General features: G+C 65.6%; 1 protein-coding gene and 1 long non-coding RNA gene across 2 annotated transcripts in view; one reads left to right on the plus strand and one right to left on the minus strand.

Moving 5' to 3' along the window:
- Nucleotides 1-6832, plus strand: LOC117887804. Its single transcript, XR_004648205.1, has 3 exons — nt 1-53; nt 137-189; nt 6098-6832. It is a non-coding gene; the product is annotated as an uncharacterized LOC117887804 (long non-coding RNA).
- Nucleotides 6833-12018: 5186 nt separating this feature from the next.
- Nucleotides 12019-22745, minus strand: part of BAHCC1 (BAH domain and coiled-coil containing 1) — an 84834-nt gene continuing 74107 nt past the window's right edge. The window contains exons 17-28 of the mRNA XM_034790535.1: nt 21829-21975; nt 21087-21412; nt 20790-20897; nt 19997-20129; nt 19396-19510; nt 18864-18939; nt 18321-18429; nt 17673-17801; nt 17276-17449; nt 15764-16893; nt 14891-15127; nt 12019-14487 (exon numbers count right to left, since the gene is read on the minus strand). Coding sequence (XP_034646426.1) covers nt 14281-14487; nt 14891-15127; nt 15764-16893; nt 17276-17449; nt 17673-17801; nt 18321-18429; nt 18864-18939; nt 19396-19510; nt 19997-20129; nt 20790-20897; nt 21087-21412; nt 21829-21975 — 2891 coding nt within the window. The 3' untranslated portion in view covers nt 12019-14280. The remainder of the gene's footprint in view (nt 14488-14890; nt 15128-15763; nt 16894-17275; nt 17450-17672; nt 17802-18320; nt 18430-18863; nt 18940-19395; nt 19511-19996; nt 20130-20789; nt 20898-21086; nt 21413-21828; nt 21976-22745) is intronic.

Below are 22745 nucleotides of genomic sequence, written 5' to 3' on the forward strand. Positions count from 1 at the left end.
TGCCAGTCTTTTAGCTCCCAGGGTAGGGAGCAGCTGTGTTGATCCCAGGGCAGGTAAGGGGTTGATTTCAGGGAGGGGGCTTGCTGTCTGGAACCTGGCATCTGGCTCCTAACAGGTTTGTCCTTGCACTCTGTAGGGAGCCTGCCTGGATGGAGAGGATCAGGGATCCGGGACCATCGCCAGCTCCAGGTAGGTGCATCTGATCGGGGAACAGGGCTGAGGAGGTGGCGGTCCCTAGAGAGAGGGACAGTGTCCTTTTCTGTGATGCCCCCTGCTGGCTGCACCCCGTCTGAGAGCTGGGCTGCTGGCCAGGGGCGTTTACCGCGTCACGGCGCATGCGGTAATGGCCTTTCCGGATGGGGCGCTGCGCCATGCAGCCCATCCCGAAGGGCCACACAGAAAAGGGCAGCCCTGGCGCAGTACAGGAGGTACGCGTTGGGGCGGGGGGAAGGAGGGATGCTGAGGAGGGATGCCGGCTGCTGGGTCTGTCAAGGCCCCCCCCGGCCCTGCTCTGCACGCCGTGCCTCGCGCCCGGCTGGCTGGGCATAGCGATCCCGCCGCAGCCTTTGCTCGTCTCTCAATTGGCATTCGTCACGGCTTCGCTGTAGCCAAGTTGGCTGCGGTTGATTGTTCACTTGTTAACTTGCTTAGTCGGTGACTTTTTATACGGTGGTGTTGGAAGGAATTCCCGGCCTGCCTCCTTGTGCCATGCGGGGGCGGGGGTCCCCGTGGCTGCTGAGTGATGGGTGGAGGGCTTAACCCTTCGTCGGCCAGCAGCCAAACCCAAGGGCTGGTGCTGCAGCAAATGCAGAGCTCAGGGGCCGTGTGCTCCCTGCCTTGGGGACGGAGCATCTCTCCCCAGCCCGAGGAGCCGCTGCTGTGTGTGGGGCTCTTATTCCTTCCCCACAAAGCTGTAATGTGTTGTGGGGCAGGTGCACCCAGCCCTTCTCCTGGGCCCAGCCGGCCTGCCCCTGTGGGGCTCCAGGACTCTGTCTCGGCCACCCCACACCCAGCTGCCCCCTGCCCTTGGCCATGGCCTGCTGGGGTGCCACCTAGTGGCGGAAAGTGGGATAGACTCATGTGGCTCAGCCTGGGGGTTCAGGAGAGAGGCCCTGGCGGGTGGACGAGGGGCTTCCCGTGCAGCCTCGCAGACTTATGGACCAGGGGTTGTGCACCCATGATGCTGGGCAGGTGCCATCTAGGCTCAGGCTTCCTGCGCAGAACCCAAGTGGCCCGTTGCATGCCCAGTGCAGTGCCTGGTAGCCCCCAAAGATGAACCTGCCGGCTGTGCCAATGCCCAGATCCATCCCCCTCACCGTCCTGCCTAGCTTCCCCAGCCGGCACAGAGCCAGGCAAATGGCGCTGCTACGTGGGGCAGCCAGAGCTCCGCTGTCGGGGCAGTGGGGAGAGCCATTAACAGCCCCAGCGGGGCCTAAGGAATGTTGGGCTCACCTGCCCCAGTGTGTGGTACTGTCCTGAGTGCAGGGGAGCTGGCTCTGATCGTGCAGAGGGTTTAATTCCCCTGGCCTGGGGGCTGGCCCCCACCTCCCATGGCCCCCGTCTGTGTGCACACAGAGCAGGGATTCCAGCCGAGAGCCATGCCTGCCCGCTGGGAATGGGTACCATGGGAAGGGCTTGCATGGCAGGGCACCACGGGCAGTGGGGAGGGTGGGGTTCATTGTGACTCTGCCGCAGTGCGCTGTGGTCACACTAGTGAGGTGTGCGACCCTCACAAAGCCCTCGTAATGGTTTCCCCCACCCATCTGCCTGATCCGGGCGCTTCCTGGGCTGCATATTTGCCCGGGTGGGGAGGAAGTGAAGGGCATTATAGGGGTCCTGCTGAGTATGCCCCATTGCACCCCTGCCCTGTGCACCACTGAGCCGCCTGCAGAGCGTGCACCCCTGCCAGCAGGGGGGACTGTGGGGGAAGGGCATCTGCAGAGCGTCCTCCCCCGATCTAGGAAGCTGGGGGCATTGTGCCCAGCTGGCAGGTCTCCCCCTTCCCAGCCTGTTACCCTTGTGAGTGACGCTGGCTCTGTCCTGCTAGGAGCTCTTTGGCTTGCGCTGGCTTTCTGGGGGGCTCTGTCTGGGCGAAGGACGCGCTGCCGCCCATAGGCCCAGGTGCTGCCGTGAGTCTCCCTGGTCTGTGGCACTGAGGGGTGGGTGAAGGGCCCCTCGCAGGCTCCTAGGGGGTCTCTGTGCCATCTGCCTGTGGGACCTGGCCCGTCTCCACCCGCCCCCATTGCTCCCCCTGGAGCCCCCTGCTGATTCCCCAGCTCTGGGAGCAGCGCCTGGGCCCCTGGAGCGCCCTGCCCTGCGGGGGGCTGGTGCCCTCACCCCACGAGCACGTGTTAGTCCGGGGCTCCCTGGCACTGCCAGCGCCCCCTGGAGGACAGCGGCTCCCCCGGACCAGCCTGCGGGGAGGGAAGGGTTAACTGCACCAGGGTGGCGAGAACAAAAGGGAGCCCCGCTGGCCAATGGGCGCGCAGAGCTGCGTTTTGACACTCTCTGGTTGGCTGCCGCGGGGCCAATGGCAGGCGGGCGCTGGCCGCCCGTCCTGCCCCACGTGGGGGAAGGAGCCGCGAGTCGGGTCTCCATTGGCTGGCTGGGGGCCCGTCCATCGCTCAGCCCTGCGCACGTCACCCCGCGTCAATGAGCCGCGTGCGCGCGCGGCCGGCGTGGGGAATGGAGGGACCCCGTGGGCGGGGCCTCGCGCTCCTCCCTCTCGGAGGCGCGGGGCGGCGCGGGGCCCGATGCCCCGGGGATGGGCGCGGCGGGACCGGGAGGTCGGTCCCCTGCCGGGCTCTGGGCGGGCTCCCCCTAGCGCTGCGAGCGCGGGATCCCCGCGCCCCCAATGCACAGGTGGGGAAACTGAGGCAGCGAAGGGCCGCGGTTTGCCCCAGGCCGGGGAGCTCCCCCCGCCGCTCGAGGCCCTGTGCTGGGGGTGGGTGCGAGGAGTGTCCGGCTTCCCCAGCCTGGCAGGGGCATTCCCGGCTCAGCGCCTCCTGCTGGTGGGAACGGGGAGATACGGGCTGTTCTGCAGCGGGATCCGGGGTGCACAGGCCGGCCTCCCTTGGCCTCTCGGGTCTTGTTGGCCCCCTCGGCTGCTGGAGGAGGGCGTGTCTCCAGGGCCCGGCTGCACTCCCCTTTCCTCCTCCCTGGGCCTCCGAGGGAGCCCCGGACATGTGCCCCCAGTGCATGTGCCTGGGCTTGGTGCTGTATGTGGGGGGTGGCTGCAGCCTCGCTTGTGGGGTTCTGGGGGATACGCCCTCGTGCTCTGCCCAGGCCCGAGCCAGCCGCTCATGGGGTGTGCAGCCTCTGCCCTGGCCCCATCTCCCCGCTGCTCAGAGGCCTGCAACCAAACGTGCTTTAGAAACTCGTCCCTGCGCTGGTGTTCGGCTCCTCTGCCCCTGCCCCTGGGGGTCTGCAGGCCCCGGCTTGCCTCAGCCCCTCAGCGCAGCACGGCGAAGCTGGCACTGCCAGGCCCTGGGGATGGCGTGCTGATTGCGGGTCTGTCCCTTGGGCTTTCCTCTCGCCCTCGGTCGGCTCCAAAGCCTGGTCCCCAATCTGTACCCCCACCACTGGGGGGCCGTGCTTTCCCTGCCCCTCACCCTGGCCCGCCGGGACCCCCTCCCCAGCTCAACCCATGGGGCCCTGGCGCTGCACTAATAGCAGCTGTGGGGTAGCCCGCTGAGCAGGGGCCCCAAGCTCCGGGGACGGGGGATCTGTGGGTTCCTGGTTCAGGAGTCGTCCCCCCCCCCAGCAGGGCTCAGCCTGGTGAATTCCTCACCCCTCTGAGGCCTGGTGAGCTCTTCATCTGAGCGCAGCCACGAGGCTCTGGGAGGCTCTTTAATCTAAAATCCCCTGTAGCTTCTCGCTGCCTTCACTTTTGATCCTATAAGCGAAACCAGCCTGGATCTGTTCTCCAGGCCCCACAAAGCTGCTGGCAGCTCCCCCCTCCCCTCCCCCCTGGTTGGAGGGGGGCTTTGTAGGGGTCACTTCCCGCTCTTGCTGGCCCTTGACCCAGCTTCTCAGATGGCTCCGTGATCAGCCCTTGAAGGCCGTGCTTCTCCCTGGTCTGCAAGCTGGCCTTCCTCAGCACAGGCTGGAGCAACCCCCGCCCCACACACACACCTTGTGCCATTGGGTCATTATGGCTTTGACTCGAGGAAGGCGACACTGGGGGGCTGCGGGTCAGGACTGGGGGGCACCGGCAGAGCTGGGGGAAGGGGGGAGCCTGGGGCTGGGCTGGCAGGGGGCTGCGGGTCGGGGTTGAGGGGCACAGGCCGAGCTGGGGGGAGGGGGGAGCCCAGGGCTGGGCTGGCAGGGGGCTGCGGGTCGGGGTTGAGGGGCACTGGCAGAGCTGGGGGGAGGGGGGAGCCCAGGGCTGGGGGGTCGGGGTTGAGGGGCACTGGCAGGCTTGTTGGAGTTAAACGCGCACAGTGATACTGGACTAACCCCTTGCTCGGCGCCCCAGTGCGTTCTCTGCCGGTTGGGTCTCAGCTGCCTGGATTCACCCAGCTCTGTGTCCCGCTGATGGTGCAGGGGGAGACGAAGGGCTAAGGCTGGAGTTTGCTGTGTTTCCCCTCCCCTCCGTCCTCGAGTGGGTTCCTGGGGGTGCCTGTGACCCCAGAGCCATGCCTGTGAGGGGGCAAGGGGTCTGGTGTCCTGAGGGGGGGAAGGAGTGAGGCTGGCATCCCAGTGCTGTCCCCAGAGCCACGCCTGCCCAGGCACGCTGGGGGGAAGGGGGCTGGCATCCCAGGACCAGCCCTTGGCCATAGCTTGCAGTGCCAACACTCCAGCATGTTTAAGGGCCACAGTGGGGAGCCCAGCCCTGGCCATTCCAGGGGAGCCCAACCAGGCCCATGAGGGAGGGGTGGGGGAGCCGGGCTATTTTGTTGGCAGGTTCCGGGGCCAGTTCGGCATCCCTGCTCTGTGCCGGGGCGGCTTGGCTGAGCTCCATGGCGGGACGTGCCATGCCGAGAGCTCTTCTCCTGCAGTGCTCAGCTCGGCTTGCCGAACGGGTGGGGAGCCCTCGGGCAGGCAGTGCAGGGGGGGCAGTGGCCGTGTGTGTGGATGATCTGACACCCCTCAGCGTAGGCCCCCCATGGGGGTGGACAGGGAGATGTTCAGGGCTGACTCGTTCCTTTCCAGGTCCCAGCCGCCCACCCCGGGGAGCGAGACCCCAGGCCTTTCTCTGGTTTGCAGCAGCCTTCTCCAGCCCTCCTCAGAGCAGAGGGGCCCTGGACGGTCTCTGCCTAAGACCCTCTGTGGGTAGGCAGGAGATGGATCAGAGTCTCCCAGGGAAAGGGGTTTTGGGCCTCAGGCCTTATCCCAGCTCCAAGTGTTGGCTGGGGCTCTGTTTGCAGCACCCCCTGTCCCTGTGTGGGCACCCGGGGCATTGTGCACCAGAGCTTGCCCAGCGTGGAGCCCCATTAACAGGTGAGGGAATGGCAAAGGCTCCCTGTGCCCAGCCTGGCACAGCGGGTGCAGCCTAGTTCCCCCAGCAGCCCTGGCCTACCAATAGCTGCCGTTCCGCCAGCCAGCCCTGCTGGGACTGATTCAGTGTTACGGGGCACAAGTGAGAAATCCACTGGGGCTGAGGCAGGGTGGGGAGCTGCAGTGGGACCTGGCCAAGCCAGTCTCCCTGGGGGTCCTGTGTGGAGAGCTCCCAGTGCTGTAGCCCCTTGATCTTACCTGCCGTCAGGAGCCTTCCCCAGCCACTGCCAAGTAGTCTGTGTGCAGACACCAGAGCCAGCGGCTGGTCTGTGCCCGTTTGTGTGAGCCTCTCAGTGACGGGGGGAAGCTAGGCCGGGACCCAGAGACATCTGCCCTCTGCTGATACAGGCAGGGTTGTCTGTGTCTGTCTCCAGTTGTAGCCTGTACCCCTACTGGGGGGGGGCAGAGAGGGAGACGCCCCCCAGGGTACAGGCTCTCTGGGCTGTGCAGAGACTAGGAGCTGGACCATAGCATGGGGTCAGCCCAGCCGGTGGGGTGGGGAGCAACCGCTCTCATGGGCCTCATGAGAAAGTGGGAATTTTCTGTAATATTTTTAATCCGTGTGCCTCAGTTTCCCCTGTGCTGTATTGTTACCCAGTGGGCTGTTTGCTCTGATGTAGCCTCAGACCTGAGATCAATGGAGCATCTGTGAAGACCTCAGCCAAGCCAGTCACCAGGATGTGGACACCTACCAACTGATGTCCCGAGGGAGCTGGATTTCCCTGCGTCTGCTTAAGGGAACTGAACGAGGATCCCCCACTTGAGCGCAAAGGACGGAGGGGACGAGACCTGGCTGCTGGAAGGGGTTGGGGTCCCACCTGGGGTCTAGCCAGGCCGAGTCAGAGCCAGAACATGGGTTCACGGCAGCTTAGTCGGGCTCTGGGCTGAACAGGAGGGTCTGGGCTTTCACTGTTCTCTGCCACCCTGGGGGTTTCCTGGGCGGTGCTGGGTGACTAATAAACTGCCAACGCCATGTGTCGCGAGGGGCGTTAATCCTGCAGAGGGGCCAGGTCTCACCCGGGGCCTGCACTCGCTGCAGGGAGCGCACGGGGGACAGCAGGCCCCGAGGTGCAGTCTGAGTGAGACCCAGAGGGGCTCTGGCCCACGAAAAGGCTCCTCCTAGAGACTGTTCCGAAGCTGGGTCCATCGCCCTGCACCGGTCCCTAAACAGCCCCGTCCTGCTGGGCCCTGGTGTCCGTGCTCACGTCAATGGGGAGTGATAGCGCAGGCCGGGGCGATGCCCCTCAATCCTGACCCGCAGCCCCCTGCTAGCCCAGCCCTTTGAGAGGTGGCTTGGCTAGGCCCGGTGGAGCTGCTGCTCCAGCTCCCGCCGTCCTGCTCTGCTGCTCCTTGGCGGCCCCAGTGTGGGAGGAGCAGCCCCTCAAACTGCTCGCTGGGTCTTTCCTGTAGAGTCGCTCTGCGGCCGCTGCCTCCAGCCGACCCACCGGGGCTGTGCCCGGGAGGTGCCTGCAGGGACTGTCCAGCCAGTCAGCCTTTGCCCTGGCCACAGCCGGCAGCCCTTCACCTTCGGCTCCTGTCCTAGTGCGGCCCTTCAGGGCCCTCTGCTTGTTGGCCTGGCTCGGGGGGCCTCTGGCAGGGTCTCCTGGGCAACTGGCTCGGGTTTGGTGCCAGGGCGTGGTCACAAGGAGCTGCTACACCAGCTGCTTGGGATCACAGCCCAGTGCTGCCCCTGCCTCAGGACCCTGCTCCCAGGAGAGTCCCCTACCCTGAGCTGGCTGCATGGGGCCTGCTCCCAGGTGAATGGGAAGTCTGGCCTGGTCTCCAGCCAGAAGTGCCAGCGGGGCTCCCCTCTGAGCTGACAGCAGGGGTGGGAGCCTGGGGCAATCCGTGGGTCTGAGTGGATCGTGTTCCCTTCCCAGGAGCTTCCCCACCCTGGCCTAGAGAAAGGGGTGGGGAATATGGTGGCAGTGCCCAGGCCAGGAGCGGCCGCATGGGCATGCTGGGCTCTGCAGGGCATTGCTCACCTTGGTTCTAGATGGGGCATCACCTCTCGTGGGGCACCCTGTGCGCTGGGGCCAGCTGAGGGTGGAAGCCAGGAATCCCAGCTCCCTGCCCCAAGCCCCGTGGCTGCAGCAGGGCCTTTCCTGGAGTGACAGGGCTGCCCCCAACCTGGCCTCAGAGCTTGGGGCAGGGACCCTCCCCTCTGCCTGGCAGCCCTCTGCCTGGCAGCACCCTGCACTGGCTCACTGCACGGGTGGAACAAGATGCCCTCTGGGGGCCAGGCTGCCCAAGGGAGTTAGGGGCCTAAAGGCACAGACAGGCAGCAAGAGTGATTTTTCGAATGTGCCTGGCATTCTCTGTATCTTGGGGGTCTAATTCCCTTAGACAATCCAGCTGGGACTTTCAGGCTCTTTCTGTCTGCAGAATAACACAGCACTCTGCTCTCTGGCCCACCTTCTGGGCGCCCCACCCCCCTGCTAGGCTTCGCATCTCCCCACAATCCCCACCTGACCAGGAGGAAGAGTGGAAGCTGCAGGGAGCAGTCCAGGCAGGGCCAGCCTGGGGTGGGGCAGGGGGTTGGGGCCCATTGCCTTTGCCCCTGTGGGATCAGCCCGGGAAGGGGCCTCTTGCCCTGGGGTTGCAGGACCTGTGATGGAGGTTGTGGGGAGCTGGGTTGGCAGCTGGCACGTGACAAGAGGGTCTGGGTGCAGGGATCTGCCGGCCCCAGAACAGGATTAACTCCGGCCCTGCCCTCCAGAGGGGACTGGGGGCAGAGAGATGTGAGCGGCTTGACCAGCCTGTGCTCATGTGCCCAACTGGGACTGTTCTTAATGAGGTCTTTGAATGCTGGGTGGGGAGTGTGGGGAGATGCGAAGCCTAGTGGGGGTGGGGAGGGGCGCACAGGGGGTGGGATGGGGAGAGCAGAGTGCGGTTTTATTCTGGCTGGGACTGTCTGCACGGGGGGAGGGGAGACTGGCCTTGAGGGAAGATACCTGAGCATGTAACTGAAGAACCCAGGAAGGGGGTTGGAGCCAGGTGACACCTCTGCCCTGGAAACTGGACAAAGGCTGGGGGAGGAGGAGGGGTGAGAGAGGCTGGAGGGAGTTGAGGTTGGTCAGGAGCTGGCTGGTAATGGAGGAGAGCCCAGACGGGGCTCTGACCCCCCAACGGGGCTGGGACGCTCTGGGACCCCAAGATGGACCTAAGTGAGGGGGTCCAGTTGTCTGTGCCTGCAAGACCTGTCTTGGACTGTGTTCCTGTCGTCTAAATAAACCTTCTGCTTTACTGGCTGGCTGAGAGTCATGGTGAATCGCAGGAAGCCGGGGGTGCAGGGCCCTGAGTCTCCCCCCCCCCCCACCCTCCGTGACAGCTCGTCATGGGCTGGTGGGTCAGCTCAGGCCCAGCGGGTGAGAGTTGCTAGCTGCACGGGGGCAAGAGGCTGCCCATGTGGCACTTGGAAGGGGGAGGAGTCTGGGAAGGCTCCTCCTGTGGCGTGTCTCCCCTCCCCACTCACCTGTCTCTGCTTCACCCTCGACCGGGCAAAGTGCCCATTTATGCTGGCAAGGCTGGGCAGGCACCCGGCCTGGTGACTGTGCCCTGTGGTGCCTATTAGCTCCCTTGGGAGAATCTGTCCATCAGCCAAAATGCCTCCCAGGGGATCCTCAGACCACCAGCCCTGGCATCCCTCTGTGCCCCCCTCCTGTGGCTGTGGGGCACTGGCCAGGGGTGCCTGCTGCTCTCTGGCCCGGCCCCCACCCACGCAGCTCCGTAGGAGGCGAGGCTGGTGCTTGGTGGATGAATAATTAATGTGCCCTCGTCCCCAATTGGTTTGTGGTATTAAAAACTAATTGCGATCGGCCCTGCTTGTCATCTCTACCTGCGCCAGCGTCACGTGTATTGATCAAAGTCACCCGGTGCCACCATTTATCTTGCTGTGGCGGGTCCCATAGCTCCTCATTTGTCTTGGTCACAGGCCAGGCGTGCCGGTTTTAACCCTGTGTGTTCTGGGCAGTGCCCCCTGACACAGCATGGGCCCTGCTCTGGGGGCCTTCCAGTGGGGCGGGCACAGTGGACAGGAATGGGGCAGAAAGGTGGGGGGTTTTCACCTGGCCATGGCCTCGGGGGGTGGGGAAAGGAATTTGCTCCTGTGGTACCTGGGACAGGGAAGTAGGGCTGGAGACCTCAAGCCCCACCCCCAGGGGGCTGTGGGCCCCGGCTGGGATGGGGGTGCATGGGAGAGGGGATGCGGTTCATGGAGCTTGCCGGCCCCTGTGCCACTCCAGGCTGGTGAGTCAGGGGGGTGCCCGCCTGGGATGGGAGTGGCTGGCCCCATGGGCCCTGTCCCATTGTAACAACCCAACAGTCAGCACTCCCTGGCACCCACCCCCAGCCTGGGACGGGGTAGGGCCTGCGGCTGTGCGGCTCCCTGCTCCGCGCCAGGCTTGCTGGGGGCTGGGCCAGCTCCTGTTTAATTTCGTCTCTCTTCGGCTGGGCAGAATTAAGCCGAGCCCGCTGTCAGGGCGAAGGGGCTGGCGTGGCCTGGGGGGCCTGGGCAGCAGTGCTGGGCTGAAAGCCGACTCCCCGGCCTGCACGCTGACCTCCCCTGGGGCAGGATCACTTTCCGCACAGCGCGGAGAGACATGAAGCACCAATGTGGAGCAGCTGGGCTGGTGGGTGTGGGGGAAGGGGAGGGGGAAGACATTGGGGGCGCTCTGGCTGCCTGCGAGAGGAGACAGAAATTGGACCCCAGCAACATGCCCCCACTTCTGGGGGGGAGCCTGGTCTCCGGTACCTCTCTGCTGAGCCGGGCAGCGCCCACGGCCAGTGCTGAGAAAACCGCGGGGGGGCCTGTGATGGCCGCTGGATCCAACTGGCGCTGAAAGGCCAGCGTTCCCATGGCCAAGAGCCCCCAAGCCAGTCACCGCAGGGCTGCTGGCCTCAGCCCCCCAGCCTGGGGCCTCTGGCCCCATGGGATGCCTAGCTCCTGGTGCTGTCTCTGCCCTCCACTTTTTGGCTGGAATCTGCCCAGCTCCCAGACGGGGGCTTTCGCGCCCCTGCCCGTCGATGCTTGTGGGGAGCCGCAGTTGCCCCCATGCTGGTGTCTCGCTACTGGGGTTAGCTCTGCCCTGCCTGCGTCCCAGTGCTGCGCTCCGGCCACGGCAGCCCCAAATGCCGTGGGGCTGGCTCTCCATAGGCACGGTCCCTGCAGAGGCCTGGCAAAGGGCTTGCATGGGGAAGCAGCCGGGCAGCATCCCTGGCATGGGAGGGGGCTGGGCGAGGACAGGCCAGAGAGGAGCTGGGTGGCACTTGCTGCCCTTGGGAATGGTCGTGCTGGGGCCTGGGGGACAGCCAGGGCTGGCTGGGGGGTTGAGTGTGGGGCTGGCAGATAGGGCTCCTGGGGCTGTAACTCGTCTGCCACTGAAGTGTGACCATGGGAAGTCAGGTCCCAGCTAGATGTCTCTGTTTCCCTGTCTGGAGAATGGGGGTTGGAACTGAGAGCACCCCAACATTTCACCAGTGCCCCCCTTTGCCTGTCATCAGTGCACCCATTAATCTCACTGCGCCAGCCAGCCTCTCAATTTATCCCACCCCCGTGTCTGTTTGTCGAGCCAGGGGGAGCAGATGTGTTTGCCATGGCTGCTGCAGGAGGACTAGGGCCAGCAAGACCCTGCTTGCTCTGGGCCTCCGGACCACCCTGTGCCAGCAGCTGCTCCAGCTCCCTTCCTGAGCGCGGTGCTAGAGCCGGGCACGGGGCGGGGCGGGCAGTAACTGCATTGGCTGCTAATTACATATCTCTGTCTCTGCGCTTGGGAGGAGGGCAATAAAATTGTGAATTAAGATATAAAACTAAGTCATTAGCCAGCAGCTGCGGGGGGCCGCGGTGGGATTTACAGCCCCATGCTGCGAATGGCTCGGCTGGGAGGGGGCCTGGCCCGCAGTCAGGCCATGGGGTGACCCTGACCCCACACTGCTGGAATAGGGGGTGGGCTGCACCAGGCCAGCCAGGGTGAGCGCTCAGCCTTCTTGGCTCTACCAAGGATCTCAAAGCACATCCCCTGGGGAGGCCACTGAGACCCCTCAGGCAGAAGGGGAAACTGAGGCACAGAGCCACCCACCCCTCCACAAGGGACTTGTCTGTAGCTGCAGAGGGTGTCAGTGGCAGAACTGGGGACTAGAACCTGTGTTCTGTCGGCCTGTTCTGAGTAGTGCTAAGGCAAAGCGGGTCACATGGAGCCGGGGCCTGGCACCCAGCTTTCCCCAGTGCCACACTTGGCCCTTGGGTGTCACTGTAACTGATGTGTAGCCCAGCCCATGTTACTGATGCCCCTTGGCATGGCCCACCCAGTGCACGGCATCCCCAATCCTCCCCGAGCCTCATCCCAACACCCCTCAAAGGCAGGGCACCCCCAATCCTCCCTGTGATGCCCCCCCGTGCAGGGCACTCCTGATCCGTTCCCCTGGCACCCCCAGTACATAGGTTAGAGCCCTGCCCCGGTGCCCAGTGCCTGTCTGCCCGTGGGGCTGGTTCCACGAGGGATTGAACACCCGCTGCCCAGCAAGGTTTCATATATTTATTCATAAGCCAAGTTATCGATAGAAAAGTTCCATACTAAAAGGCCTTTACATCGTCTGCTGTTCAGAAAACCGGGGTCTTTGCCCCCTTTTTTTGTTGTAGTTTTTTTAGTGTTTACATTGAAAAAAACCCCTCCCCTCGGCGCAGAACGGCCCTTTACACATCTACAGCATAGCCACGGGGAGGGGGCACGGCCGCTGGGGGGATGCGGGGGGGCGTCTCACGCACTCATCAGGAATCTGGGTTCCTCTGAGACCACCGGGGGGAGGGGAGGCTCCTTTCTCTTCTATCTGGAGCTTTAGGGGGGGCTGGGACGGGCCAGCGTCCCCCTGCCCCATTGAGGGCGTGGGTCCTGACTGGAGTGGGCAGAAACCACAGACAGCAAAGTATTGGGAGCGTGGGGGCACCTCCGAACACATTACATCAGCTCGGGGCCATCTGGTCCTTGGTTGGGGGTGCCCGCTCAGTGGGGCCATACTACCCCGAGCTGGCATGGGCCACACAGAGCCCAGCATTGTGTCCAGCGGGTGCCACCTCCCTGTAGGGCAGGGCTGCCATGGGGGAAGTGGGAAGCTGTGGCAGACATGCTGGCAGCCGCTGGGTGGGAGAGCTGGGGTGTCTGCACATGGGCCGGCAAGGGCAGGGGCCTGCTCCCGGATGTCCCTGCCGGGCTCCCAGCGCAGCCCCTGGGGGGTGGGTGAGCTGGGGGTGGTGCTTTGGTTTGTCTGCAGGAAGCCACCCACTGCCCCTCTGGATCACTCGGCATACCAGGGCAATGGGCTCTAAGCAGGGCGCAATATCCGTTCCCGGCTGGTTCAGCCCCACCTCCCCGGGCACCTTCTCACTGGGTTCTTCTGCTTTCAGAAAAGCCCCAATTCCCCCGGGGGTGGGCAGCCCGGCCGTAAGCCCCATTGCCAGAGCTGCAGGCTTGAGGGCACTCAAAGAGCATAGACATCTCGGCTCCAGCTGGGCCCCAGCCCAGGGCATTGGGGCAGCCACTTCCCATGGGCAGCGCTGGCTCCAGCCGGGCCCCTGCGTCTTCTCCTGAGAGGGTCTGGGTTAGTTTGGTTTAATGGATTAATGGGATTCAGAAAAGAGGGTTGGGGCTGCCCGGCCCCAGCTGGGAGGGGATGCGGTGCTGTCGGGCACCCCTGCACTTTGTCCTTTCAGCGCCTGTGCACCCCTCCGCGTACCCACCCCCTGCGTGCCCACTCCTCCACGTGCCCACGTTCACATGCGAATGCCCGCCCTGTTCCCCCATCTGCACACATCCACCCATGTCCTTTACCCGGGGTCCTGGCACGGCTGGGAGCCACAGGGAGACGCCCAGGCCAGCCCTGTCTCCTGCTTGTGCGGGGCGTGGGTGCATGCAGGAGCGGCAGGTCTGTGCGTGGCGGGCGTGTTTGGTTCCCGAGGGAAGTTGGCTCTGGGTGTGTGCTCCCTGCCCTAGTTTATAATAATATATATACTCTCTCTCTGTTCCCGCCCCAGGGCACGTGCCCCCCGACAGAGCGCCGGGGTCACTAGCATCAGAATAATAATAATAATAATACACCGAAGGACCGAGGGAGCGTGCCCCGGGGGGTCTATATTACACAGCCGGCCAGGCGGGTGCGGTCCCGTCAGCGGGGTGAGCACGCCAGGGGCCCTCCCTGCTCCCTCCCTATGTACAGAAAACCCCAGCTGTCCTTGGCCTCAGCCAGGCTGAGGGCAAACAGTGCATTGCAACACCCTCCCCGCCCCCCCCCGTTTGTCTGTCGGTTTCTCTGTTTCCATAAAACTTCCCGGAAGAAATACAATATTTACATGAGAAATAAATAGAATAATACACCTGATTTCTGCTTTACCTGCTGGCAAACAGTCCGAGGTACTAGGGACAGTATGGCTTGAATTCAAATCTCTCCGCACCTGCCAATGGGAAGGAGAGCTCTGTGTGCGGGTCTCCGGCAAGCCAGGCTGGCTCTGCCCCACGGCCAGGATCCGAGCCGCTGCTCCGCGGGAGCCGCCGGGGTTGTGCGGCTGGGCGGGGTTTGCATAATTACCGGGCCTGGCTCCAACGGGCAGAGGTGGTGCTGCTGGGGGAGCTCCCCCCGATGTCAGCACAGCCCTTCGTCGGCCAGCCCACCCAGAAAGGGGGGCAAAAGGCCCCAGGGTGCTCGGCCATTCCTGGCCCCGGTTCCCGGCTCCTTTCCCCTGCATGTTTGCCGGTGGGTGGCCGGGGGGTGGTTGGCTCGCCCCCGGCGGGGTCAGCACAGGATGGGGACGCCGTCGGCAGTCACCAGCCGGCCCGTGGTGGGGTCGTAGGTCCCCGCTAGGTAATAGAGGTCCTGGCGATCCTGGTACTTCTTGCTCCTGGTCAGTTGCTCGTAGTGCTCCCGCCCCACCACCTGGCACTTGTGCGAGATGGTCTGCACGTCGTTCTCGTCCTCGTGGCACGACTGGTACAGCGCGTTCTGTGGGCAGAGGGCAAGGTTGGGAGCTCCGTGGCCATCCTGTTCTGAGCGCAGCCCTTAGGTTCTCCCGAGGAGCTTGGGAAAGGGGCCATCTCATGCCTGGCTGCCCAGTGCCCCGTCCTGTGCCCATCCTCCCAGCAACCCCCATTTTGTGTCCATCTGCCCAGTGCCCCATCCCAATGCACCGTCCCGTGCCCAGCTGCCAAGTACCCCCATCTTGTGCCCCTCCACCCAGTGCCCCCATCCTGTGCCCATCTGCCTAGCAACCCTCATCTCACGCCTGTCACCCCCATCCCAGGCCTGTCCACCCAGCGCCCCATCCCGTGCTCATCCGCCCAGCCACCCCTGTCCCGCACCCGTCTGCCCCCATCCATGGTCCGTGCCCAGCCGTCCACCCCCTCACCTTGCCGTCGCTCTGCCGCTTGCCCAGCTTGGTCTCCTCGGGGTGGTAGAACCACTTCACCTTCACCACCATGTTGCTGCCCCACGACTCCCACATGCTCTCGATGCGCCCGATGTAGGGCAGGTTGGGCCGGCCGGCCGAGAGGAACACGGCGCAGTCGCCAATGCGCAGCGTCTCCTTGCCCCGCACGATGGCCTTGTAGAACAGCTTCCGGGCCTTGCCCTTCATGCCCCTTCTCTGTGGGGGGTGGAGACGCAGTCAGGCCCCAGCTCGCGACCCTCCCGCCCCACACTGGCATCCCGGGCACTGGGATGAGGTGCCAATAACAGCAGCACGGCTGCCCTGGTGGGATTGGGGGGCTGGTAGCGATGCAGCGGCTCCAGGCCACCTCAGTGAGTCCATGGGCTCCCAGCAGGACAGGGGGTGGGGAGGTTCTGCCTGGATCGGAGCTAACGGGGGACCAAGAACTGCAAACCATGGAGCGAATGGGCTGGGGGAGACGCCTCAGTGTGCCAAGCCGGTGCCCCCTCGGGCAGTGACTGCACCTCCATGGCAGGGGTCTGCTTGTGGAGGTGTCGGCTTGTTCCAGCAGCTCCCCGACCCAAGACATCCCTGTTAGGGGGGCGCCCTGCCCCTCATCCCATCTGCTGGCAGTGCCCAACAGCCTCCCCTCCGCACCAAGCTAACAAGCCAGGGACAATCACATGGGAGACCTCTACCGGCCCTGCCCTTGAGACTCCCCCGGGCGCGGGGCCAGATGCTTCCAGAGGCGGGGCCAGATGTACTGGGAGGGGAAGGCAGATATAGCCAGGGGCGTGGCCAGATGTACCCAGGGGCAGGGCCAGATGTACCCGGGGGCGGGGCTGGACGTACCTGCGTGGGGTTCCCCGACCACTTCCAGAGCTGCCGCGCTGGCAGGAAAGCGGAGATCTTTGGCCGATTTTCCACCGACGGCAGCCGCTGCCTCCGGGAGAACTCTTTGGCTTTGGAGAAGCTCAGGGCCTCCTTGCGCTTCAGCTTGGCCTTGGCGCTGGCGGCGGCGGCCTTGGCGATGTAGCACCTCTGCGGGGCGCTGCTCTTGGAGCGCAGGGCCTGGGACTGTGCCAGCAGGGTGGGCACGGGGTGGGTGAGGCAGGTCTGCAGCAGCAGGGTGGAGTCCTCGTCGTCGGAGCTGTAGGAGGAGTCCTCGTTGTCCGAGGAGCACAGGCTGGAGGTGGAGATGGAGCCGGAGGAGGAGGAGGTGGAGGACCCGGAGGAGGAGGAGGAGACCGAGAGGCGCGTCATGAAGCGCGAGGGCACGCTGGCGCCCAGCCCACCGGTCTCCTCGTCCTCGTCGGAGTAGGAGCTGTGGCAGTCGCTGTCACAGTTCAAGGCGTAGTCGGCCTGGCCCGAGTACTTGCGCAGCGCCAGCCCCATGGGCAGCTGGTGTATGGGGGCCCGCCCCTTTTTGTCCTTGCCCACCAGAGCTGGGTGGGCGTAGCCATGGCTGGGCAGGGGCCTCTCCAGCTTGGGCCCAAAGCCCTTGTCGCTCATCAGCAGGGCCTTGCAGTTCTTGTTCTTGGGGGACGTCACGCCCTCGTGGTCCAGCTTGACCAGGTACTCGCTGCCCGACTTCCTCCTGCCCCCCTTGCCCACCTCCGCATCCAGCCTCTCCACCTTCTTGGCCCGCAGGAGCTTCTGGGTGCCGGGCAGCACCAGGCCGGCGCCGGCGCCGAAGGAGGCATAGGAGCTGGCGATCCTGCTGAAGGAGTCGGCACCGAAGCCGTTGCCGAAGATGGGGGCGGCCACGCTGTGCACGGGGAAGAGCGCCTCTTTGGCCCGCAGTTTCTTGCTGCTGCCGTTGAGCTGAAAGAGGTTCTGCAGTACGGCTGGGTTCTTGCCGGCCGCCTTCCGCTTGGTCTGGGCCACCGCCGACCAGCTCAGCAGGGGGCTGCCACGCCGGCCCAGGAAGTGATCAGCCGGCGGCAGCGCCTTGGCACCCAGGGCCAGCACATCGGCTTTACCTGTCGGGGAGGGAAACAGCCGGGTCAGGCCAATGGCTGTGGGTGAGAACAGCTCCGGGCTCTGCCAGGCTCCTGTTCCAGCCACAGCGTCCCAACCGTGCCCGCCCAGCACCGAGCCCCGTGCACGGGTCCCCAGGCATGGCTGTGCCAATTCACCTCTCAAGCTGGCTGGAGAGGAGCACGATGCCAGCCCTGGGCTCCACCACCCCAGCTCTGCTGGTGCCCCTCCCTCCCGACCCGCAGCTCCCTGCTAGGCCAGTCCCAGCCCCGTAGGGAGTTTTCCCTCCCCGGAAGGGCATAGTTCTGCTGGCTGGCTGTAGCGGAGCAGGTGAGGGACCCTTGCCTATTGGGAGGCTCATTCCCAGCCCCTGGCTCTACCTACCGGCTTTCTCTTTGCTAGTGGCCTTCTTGCTGGCGTTCTTGGCTGGCTCGGCGCTGTCACGCCCATCCACACACAGGCTGGGGACTGCCTCGCTGGGCGGGGGGGCGTCGCTGGAGGACCGCTTCGTCCGCCGGCATGTGCTGGATACCAGCAGGGCGGGGGAGGGCTCCGTGCCTGTAACCACAGCGAGCGTCAGGGCTGGGGAGGAGACTCGCGCCCGTAGCCAGATGGGCCGGCCCAGGCCCCAGGGGCAGGGAGACCTGGCTGAGTCCCTGCCCGGCCCCCCGGCAGTGCGATGCCAGTACTCTGGCCCCTGGCCCTGCACACACAACCTGTGCCTCTCTGCGGGGCACCCCACGGCCCCCCGCCCGCCCCGGGGCCCAGCTGGGTGGCTCACATTGGATCTGGTAGTCCGGGGGCAGCAGGCGGATGTTGGATACTGAGATGTGGCCTGTGTCCCCGTCGTCAAACTCCACCACCACCGAGTCCAGGTCCTCCTCCTCCTCCTCCTCGTCGCTGGAGGGCCCTGGGGGGACGTGCTGTCAGTGCGCGCAGAGGGGAGGCGGAGCCCCAGCGCTGGGCGAGTGAGGGGGCCAGCCCACTGCCAGCGCAGGGCGTCCCTGAGGACAAGGCCCTGAGCAGGTGAGGCTGCGCAGAGCCAGCACGCCGGGGCAGGGACGCGCCGATGGCAGGGGCATCTCTGGGCCACAGTCACATGCGCATGCGGCAGAATGAGAGTCCTCCTCCAGCCAGGCCCATCCCCAGCTCCCCCCGGCCCTGCACTCCCTCTGCGCGCCCCTCCGTACAGCCCCAGTCTGCCCAGGCCTGTCAGCAGGGCCGTGTCCCGGGCAGAGCTGAGCTCCCAGCTGTGTGCCAGGGAGGTGCCAGCCCTGCTACCCTCTCCTCTCGCTGCCCCTGCCCGGGGACCCCTGCCTGGCACCAGAGCACCAGCCTCAATTCTGCAGCCCAACGGTGCTCGCGCTGCCCCGTGGCCCGAATCACCCGAACGGCTCCTACCCCGGCCTGCACCCTGCAGGCTCCTCACCTCGCACCACGTTCCCCGGGTAGAGGCAGCGGGATTTCTGGCTCCAGTACGCGCACACCCTGGCTCCTGGCGGGAGGTGGTGGCTGGACTGGGGTCTGATGTCCAGCACCTGGAAGGAGACAAAAGCATGGGTCACCAGAGGCTCCTCGGCTGGGCTGGGGCATCTGCCCGGGGACAACCTCCCCTCCGCCAAAGGGTGGGGGGTGTCTGTCGCACCCACGTGGGGGGAGCTCTGCCTGGGAAGTGCACACAGGGTGGGGAACCAGTGGGGTTCTGGTGTGCTCTAGCCGCTGCCCGGGGTGCTGTGAAGCTGGCCTGGCCTGGCTCCCGTCCCCACGCTGGCCCCAGCACATTGTGTGCGCTTGCCCTTGTTTGCCTTGGCCGGGCGCTTGCCAACCCCTCCCTTCCTGCCCGCGCTTTGAAGGCTGCCCTGCCCACCCTGCACAGATGGCTGGGACCTTCCGATTGTCTGAGGCAGGTTGTTTCCCTCCCTGCGGCTCCGGGCCAAGCTCTGTGTTTACCCAGGGTGAGCAGAGCACTCACGGCTTCCTGCAGGAGCTGCTCCAGGGAGTAGATCCGCTGGCGGTTCCCTCTCTCCCCCTCGATCACAACGCTGTAGCTGCAGGAGGGAGTCAGCGAACAAAGGGGTCAGGCCAGCGCGGCGGGAGGAAGGGGCTCGCCTCTGCTTTCAGAGCTCGCCCAGAAGGGGGAAGGTGGGACGTCCGGCCCGAGAGGCCCAGAGCCCAGTGCGTGGTTCTGCAGGGCTAGCCTGGTAACCCCAGGGCCCGCAGCCCAGCGCTGCCGTGAGGGGGGAGGACAAGGGTGCAGGGGGATGGGCACAGACAGGACCCATTTCGCATCCCAAGAGCGTTCCCAGAGAACCATCGCTTTCACTGGCCTCTCCGGGGGAGAACGGCTGGGAAAATCCAAAGGGGCCTAGAGGGCGACCCACCCTGGCGGGCGAGGGGCATCACGGTAGCCCCTCCCATGCAGGGGTTGTCTGTCCATTGTCCGTCTCCTTCCTTGTGGGTCCCCCCGCCCCCCCATCTCTCCCCCACACCAGCGTGGCCCTTACATGTCCGGAGGCTGCAGGGTCTTGACGCTGCCGGCATACAGCAGACTGTCCTCCTTGGGGATGAGCACGCGCAGGCCGTCCCGCAGGTCCTCCTTCCGGACAGTACAGGAGTGCGCTGGGGGAGAAGACGGGGCATGAGTCCCCCAGGGGCCAGCGCCTGCCCCCCTGCCCACACCGTGCCCGCAAGGCAAGCCGCACCACGGGGAACTCGCATGCCTCACAGCCCCTCCCGTGGCTTAGGGGTCCGCAGCCTGCTCACTGGCTTCTGGGGGCTGCATACGGGATGCTGGCTCTAGTTACAGAGCGCTGAAACGAGCCGTGGGGGTGTGCTGTGCCTCCCGGGATTCCGCCCCGCCACTCTGTGGCCCCCCCTCGGTCCAGGGATCTCAGAGCGCTGCAAGACATGACTGGATTGAGCCCCACAGCCCCACTCTGGAGAGCCCCATGGGGAAGCTGAGGCACAGAACGGGGCAGACACACACAAAGCCAGGCGTGGACCCAGGAGTCCTGACTTGGGTGCCTTAGAACCAACTCCTCGGCCCTGGACCCCCGAGCTGTGTCCATTCGTCCCATCCCCCAGCGGCCTGGGGGCAGAGCTCACCGTGGGCTGCGCCCTGCTCAGCCCCCAGCCGAGGGCTCTCCTCCTCTTCTGAGAAGCTGCTGTTGTCATCAAACTCGAAGTCGTCCTCCACGGTGAAGCTCTCCAGCAGCTTGCTGACCGCCCGCCCCTTGCACTGTGGGGACAGAGTGCGGGGGGCAGTCAGCAGCCACCCCCTTGTGGTCAGGGGGCTGCCAGGGAGCCCCTCACCCAGCCCCTGGCCAGGCCTTGAACCTGGGTCTCTCCCGACAGCACCAGCGGGGAGGTCGGCTCTGCCTGCAGCCTGGCCAGCCTGGGGGAGCGAACCTCTGGGGGACCCGGGGGAAGCCTGGGAGCATCTGGAGGGAGGAATGGCCCCAAGGGGCTTCCCCCTGCCCCGCCACGGACAGATTCCTGCTACTCCTCCCAACCCCCAGTCCCCCCGAAGGACCACAGACAGCCCTGGCCGGGATTCCAGCCCCCCGAGCGCGGCCTTGGTCTCTCCAGACGGCTCTCTGCCCACAGGTCTCTGAGCAGCCCCTTATCTCGGGACGGGTGGCTGGTGATTAGTCAGGGGGCCGCAGGCCGATGTGCTCTGGAGATGGCAGCTGGCCTCAGCGTCTCTTCCCAACCGTGGCAGGTTGGGCAGGATGTGGTTCAGGGCTGGGCTCCTATGCCACAGACTAGGGGCCATGCGTGGAGGGGGGACAGATGGCAGAGGTGGGGGAGGGGGTGCCAAAGTGGGGGTGGGGGCAGGGCTGGCAGAGGTGGGGGCAGGGCTGGCGGAGGTGGGGGCAGGGCTGCGAGGCTACCTTACCTGTTTGGTGGCCACTTTGCTCTTCACCTTGCACAGCTTCTTGCCTTTGCTGAGGATGGCTTTGGCATTCCTGGGCGAGAGGGCCAGGGCCAGCGCCCCGTTCTTCCGCTGTCGGGGGGGGACGACAGGGGTTAGCACACTGACAGTGCATGGCTGTGGCCCAGAGACCCCCAAGCACACCCACAGCCCTCTGCCCTGCACCATGCAACACGCCCCCCACCTGTGCGCCCCCAGCCTCTCCACACTCAGCACCCCTGGCCCCCCCACCTACAGGAGCCCCTGCCCCCCAGCACTCACCCGCAGGGCCGACTGCAACACCTTGCTCTTGCGCGTGGCTTTCTTCAGGCGCTCGCTGGAAATCTTGGCCCCCTCCTCCCTGGGTGTGAACTGTCTGGCGTCGGTGCCGGGGAAGGGGCTGTTGCTGGCTGCCAGGCTGCCCGCGCCGGATTGCACCAGCTGCCGCAGGCTCTCCTTGGGATTCCCCTTCAGCTTCTTCTTGGCGGTCCCCTCGCAGGCCCCCGTCTTCCTCTTGGCTGGCACTTTCTCCAGCTTCCCTGCGCCAGGCTTCCCCGGGCGCCGCTTGATTTTGACTTCGCCCTCTGGGCTGGAGATTCGACAAGGCCCTGCAGGGAGAGAGGGGAGGGACGGGCTGCTTAGGCCAGGGGTCCTGGCGACTGCCAGCCTGTGCCCATCCTGAGCCCGCCAAGGAGCAGGGGCCCCGGGCTGGCATGTGGGCCAGCGTCCTGGGGCACCGACAGGGGGTGCTCTCCCTGCACTGACTCTGAACCATCGCCAGCTGGCCACAAGTTTCCATCAGGGCACCCGCTCGCTGCCTCTCGAGGTGGGCCGGCACTGGGTAGAGCTGGACTGTGCCAGCGTGAGCCCCTCCCGCGTGCTGCCCCAGCTCCGGGCAAAGGCAGCTCTGTCTCCATGGCCTGCCCCCTGCTCAGGGGGGTCTGTGCCAGGGGCCCCCTGCCCTGCGCTCCCTGCGCCTGGCACCTGCCAATCCCCGGTACCCCCGGCCTGCCTTTCCCGTTACCTAGCAACCCCTGCCTTTCCTTTTTCTTCTTCGCCTTCTGATTGGCCTCCATCTTCACCACCGAGGATGGGGAGGGCCCGACCACGGCGGGGGGCAGGGTCTCGTCAGGCGACAGGGCGGCACCGTCCTCGCTCTCGTAGTCTGCGTCTGCAGGGGGAGGCCAGGCCGGGAGGGGTGAGGAAGAGACAGGGGAGGTGGGGCTGCAATGGCGGGTGTGAGGCTGAGCGCCGGCCGGAGAGCACATGGGTGCAGGGGGGCCCGTACTTACCCAGCCCCCTCTCCCCACACTGCCCTGCCTGGCCCTGGGATCAGGGAGGGACCCGCTGGGCAGCCGCAGGGGACTCAGCATGTCCCCATGTCATAGCCCGAGAGTGGCTGGGGTGGGGGGGTCTCTGGAAGCCATCCTGGGGCTCGCCTGGGGATACCCCCAGAAGGGTAGGGTGCAGGGCTGGGATCCCCTTTCTCTGGCCCCAGCCCGGTGGCCAGTCGGCAGGCAGGACCCCTCCCGCCAGGAGCAGAGCCATGCTGGGCAGGGCTGGGCACCCGGGAGAGGTTTGCTGCAGCCAGACACCACCAGGGCCGGCACAAAGAGCCTTGGATTTCCTCGTCTTATCTGCCCTTCCCACTTCTCTGCCCTTCACCCGGGGCACGGGGAGGGCGCTCCCTGGGGATGGCACTTCCTGCTCCTTCGCAGCAAGCGCTTCCTGCTCCGGCTTCCTCCTTCCTGCATCCTGCCCAGGCGGGCCCCTCTCTTTGTTCTGCCGGACCAAAGGGCTTTTGGGGAGAGGAAGCGGAGGCTTTTTCCCAGTCTTGTGTGTCAGGGCCTGGCTGCCCGATAACCCTGCCCGGCAGCTGCGGGGTCGCCCCCGGGGCCTCGGGAACCAGCCCTGGGCCAGGCAGACAGAGCTATTTTTAAA

This window comes from Trachemys scripta, chromosome 14, assembly GCF_013100865.1.
Source record: "Trachemys scripta elegans isolate TJP31775 chromosome 14, CAS_Tse_1.0, whole genome shotgun sequence".
NCBI classification, from domain to species: domain Eukaryota; kingdom Metazoa; phylum Chordata; order Testudines; family Emydidae; genus Trachemys; species Trachemys scripta.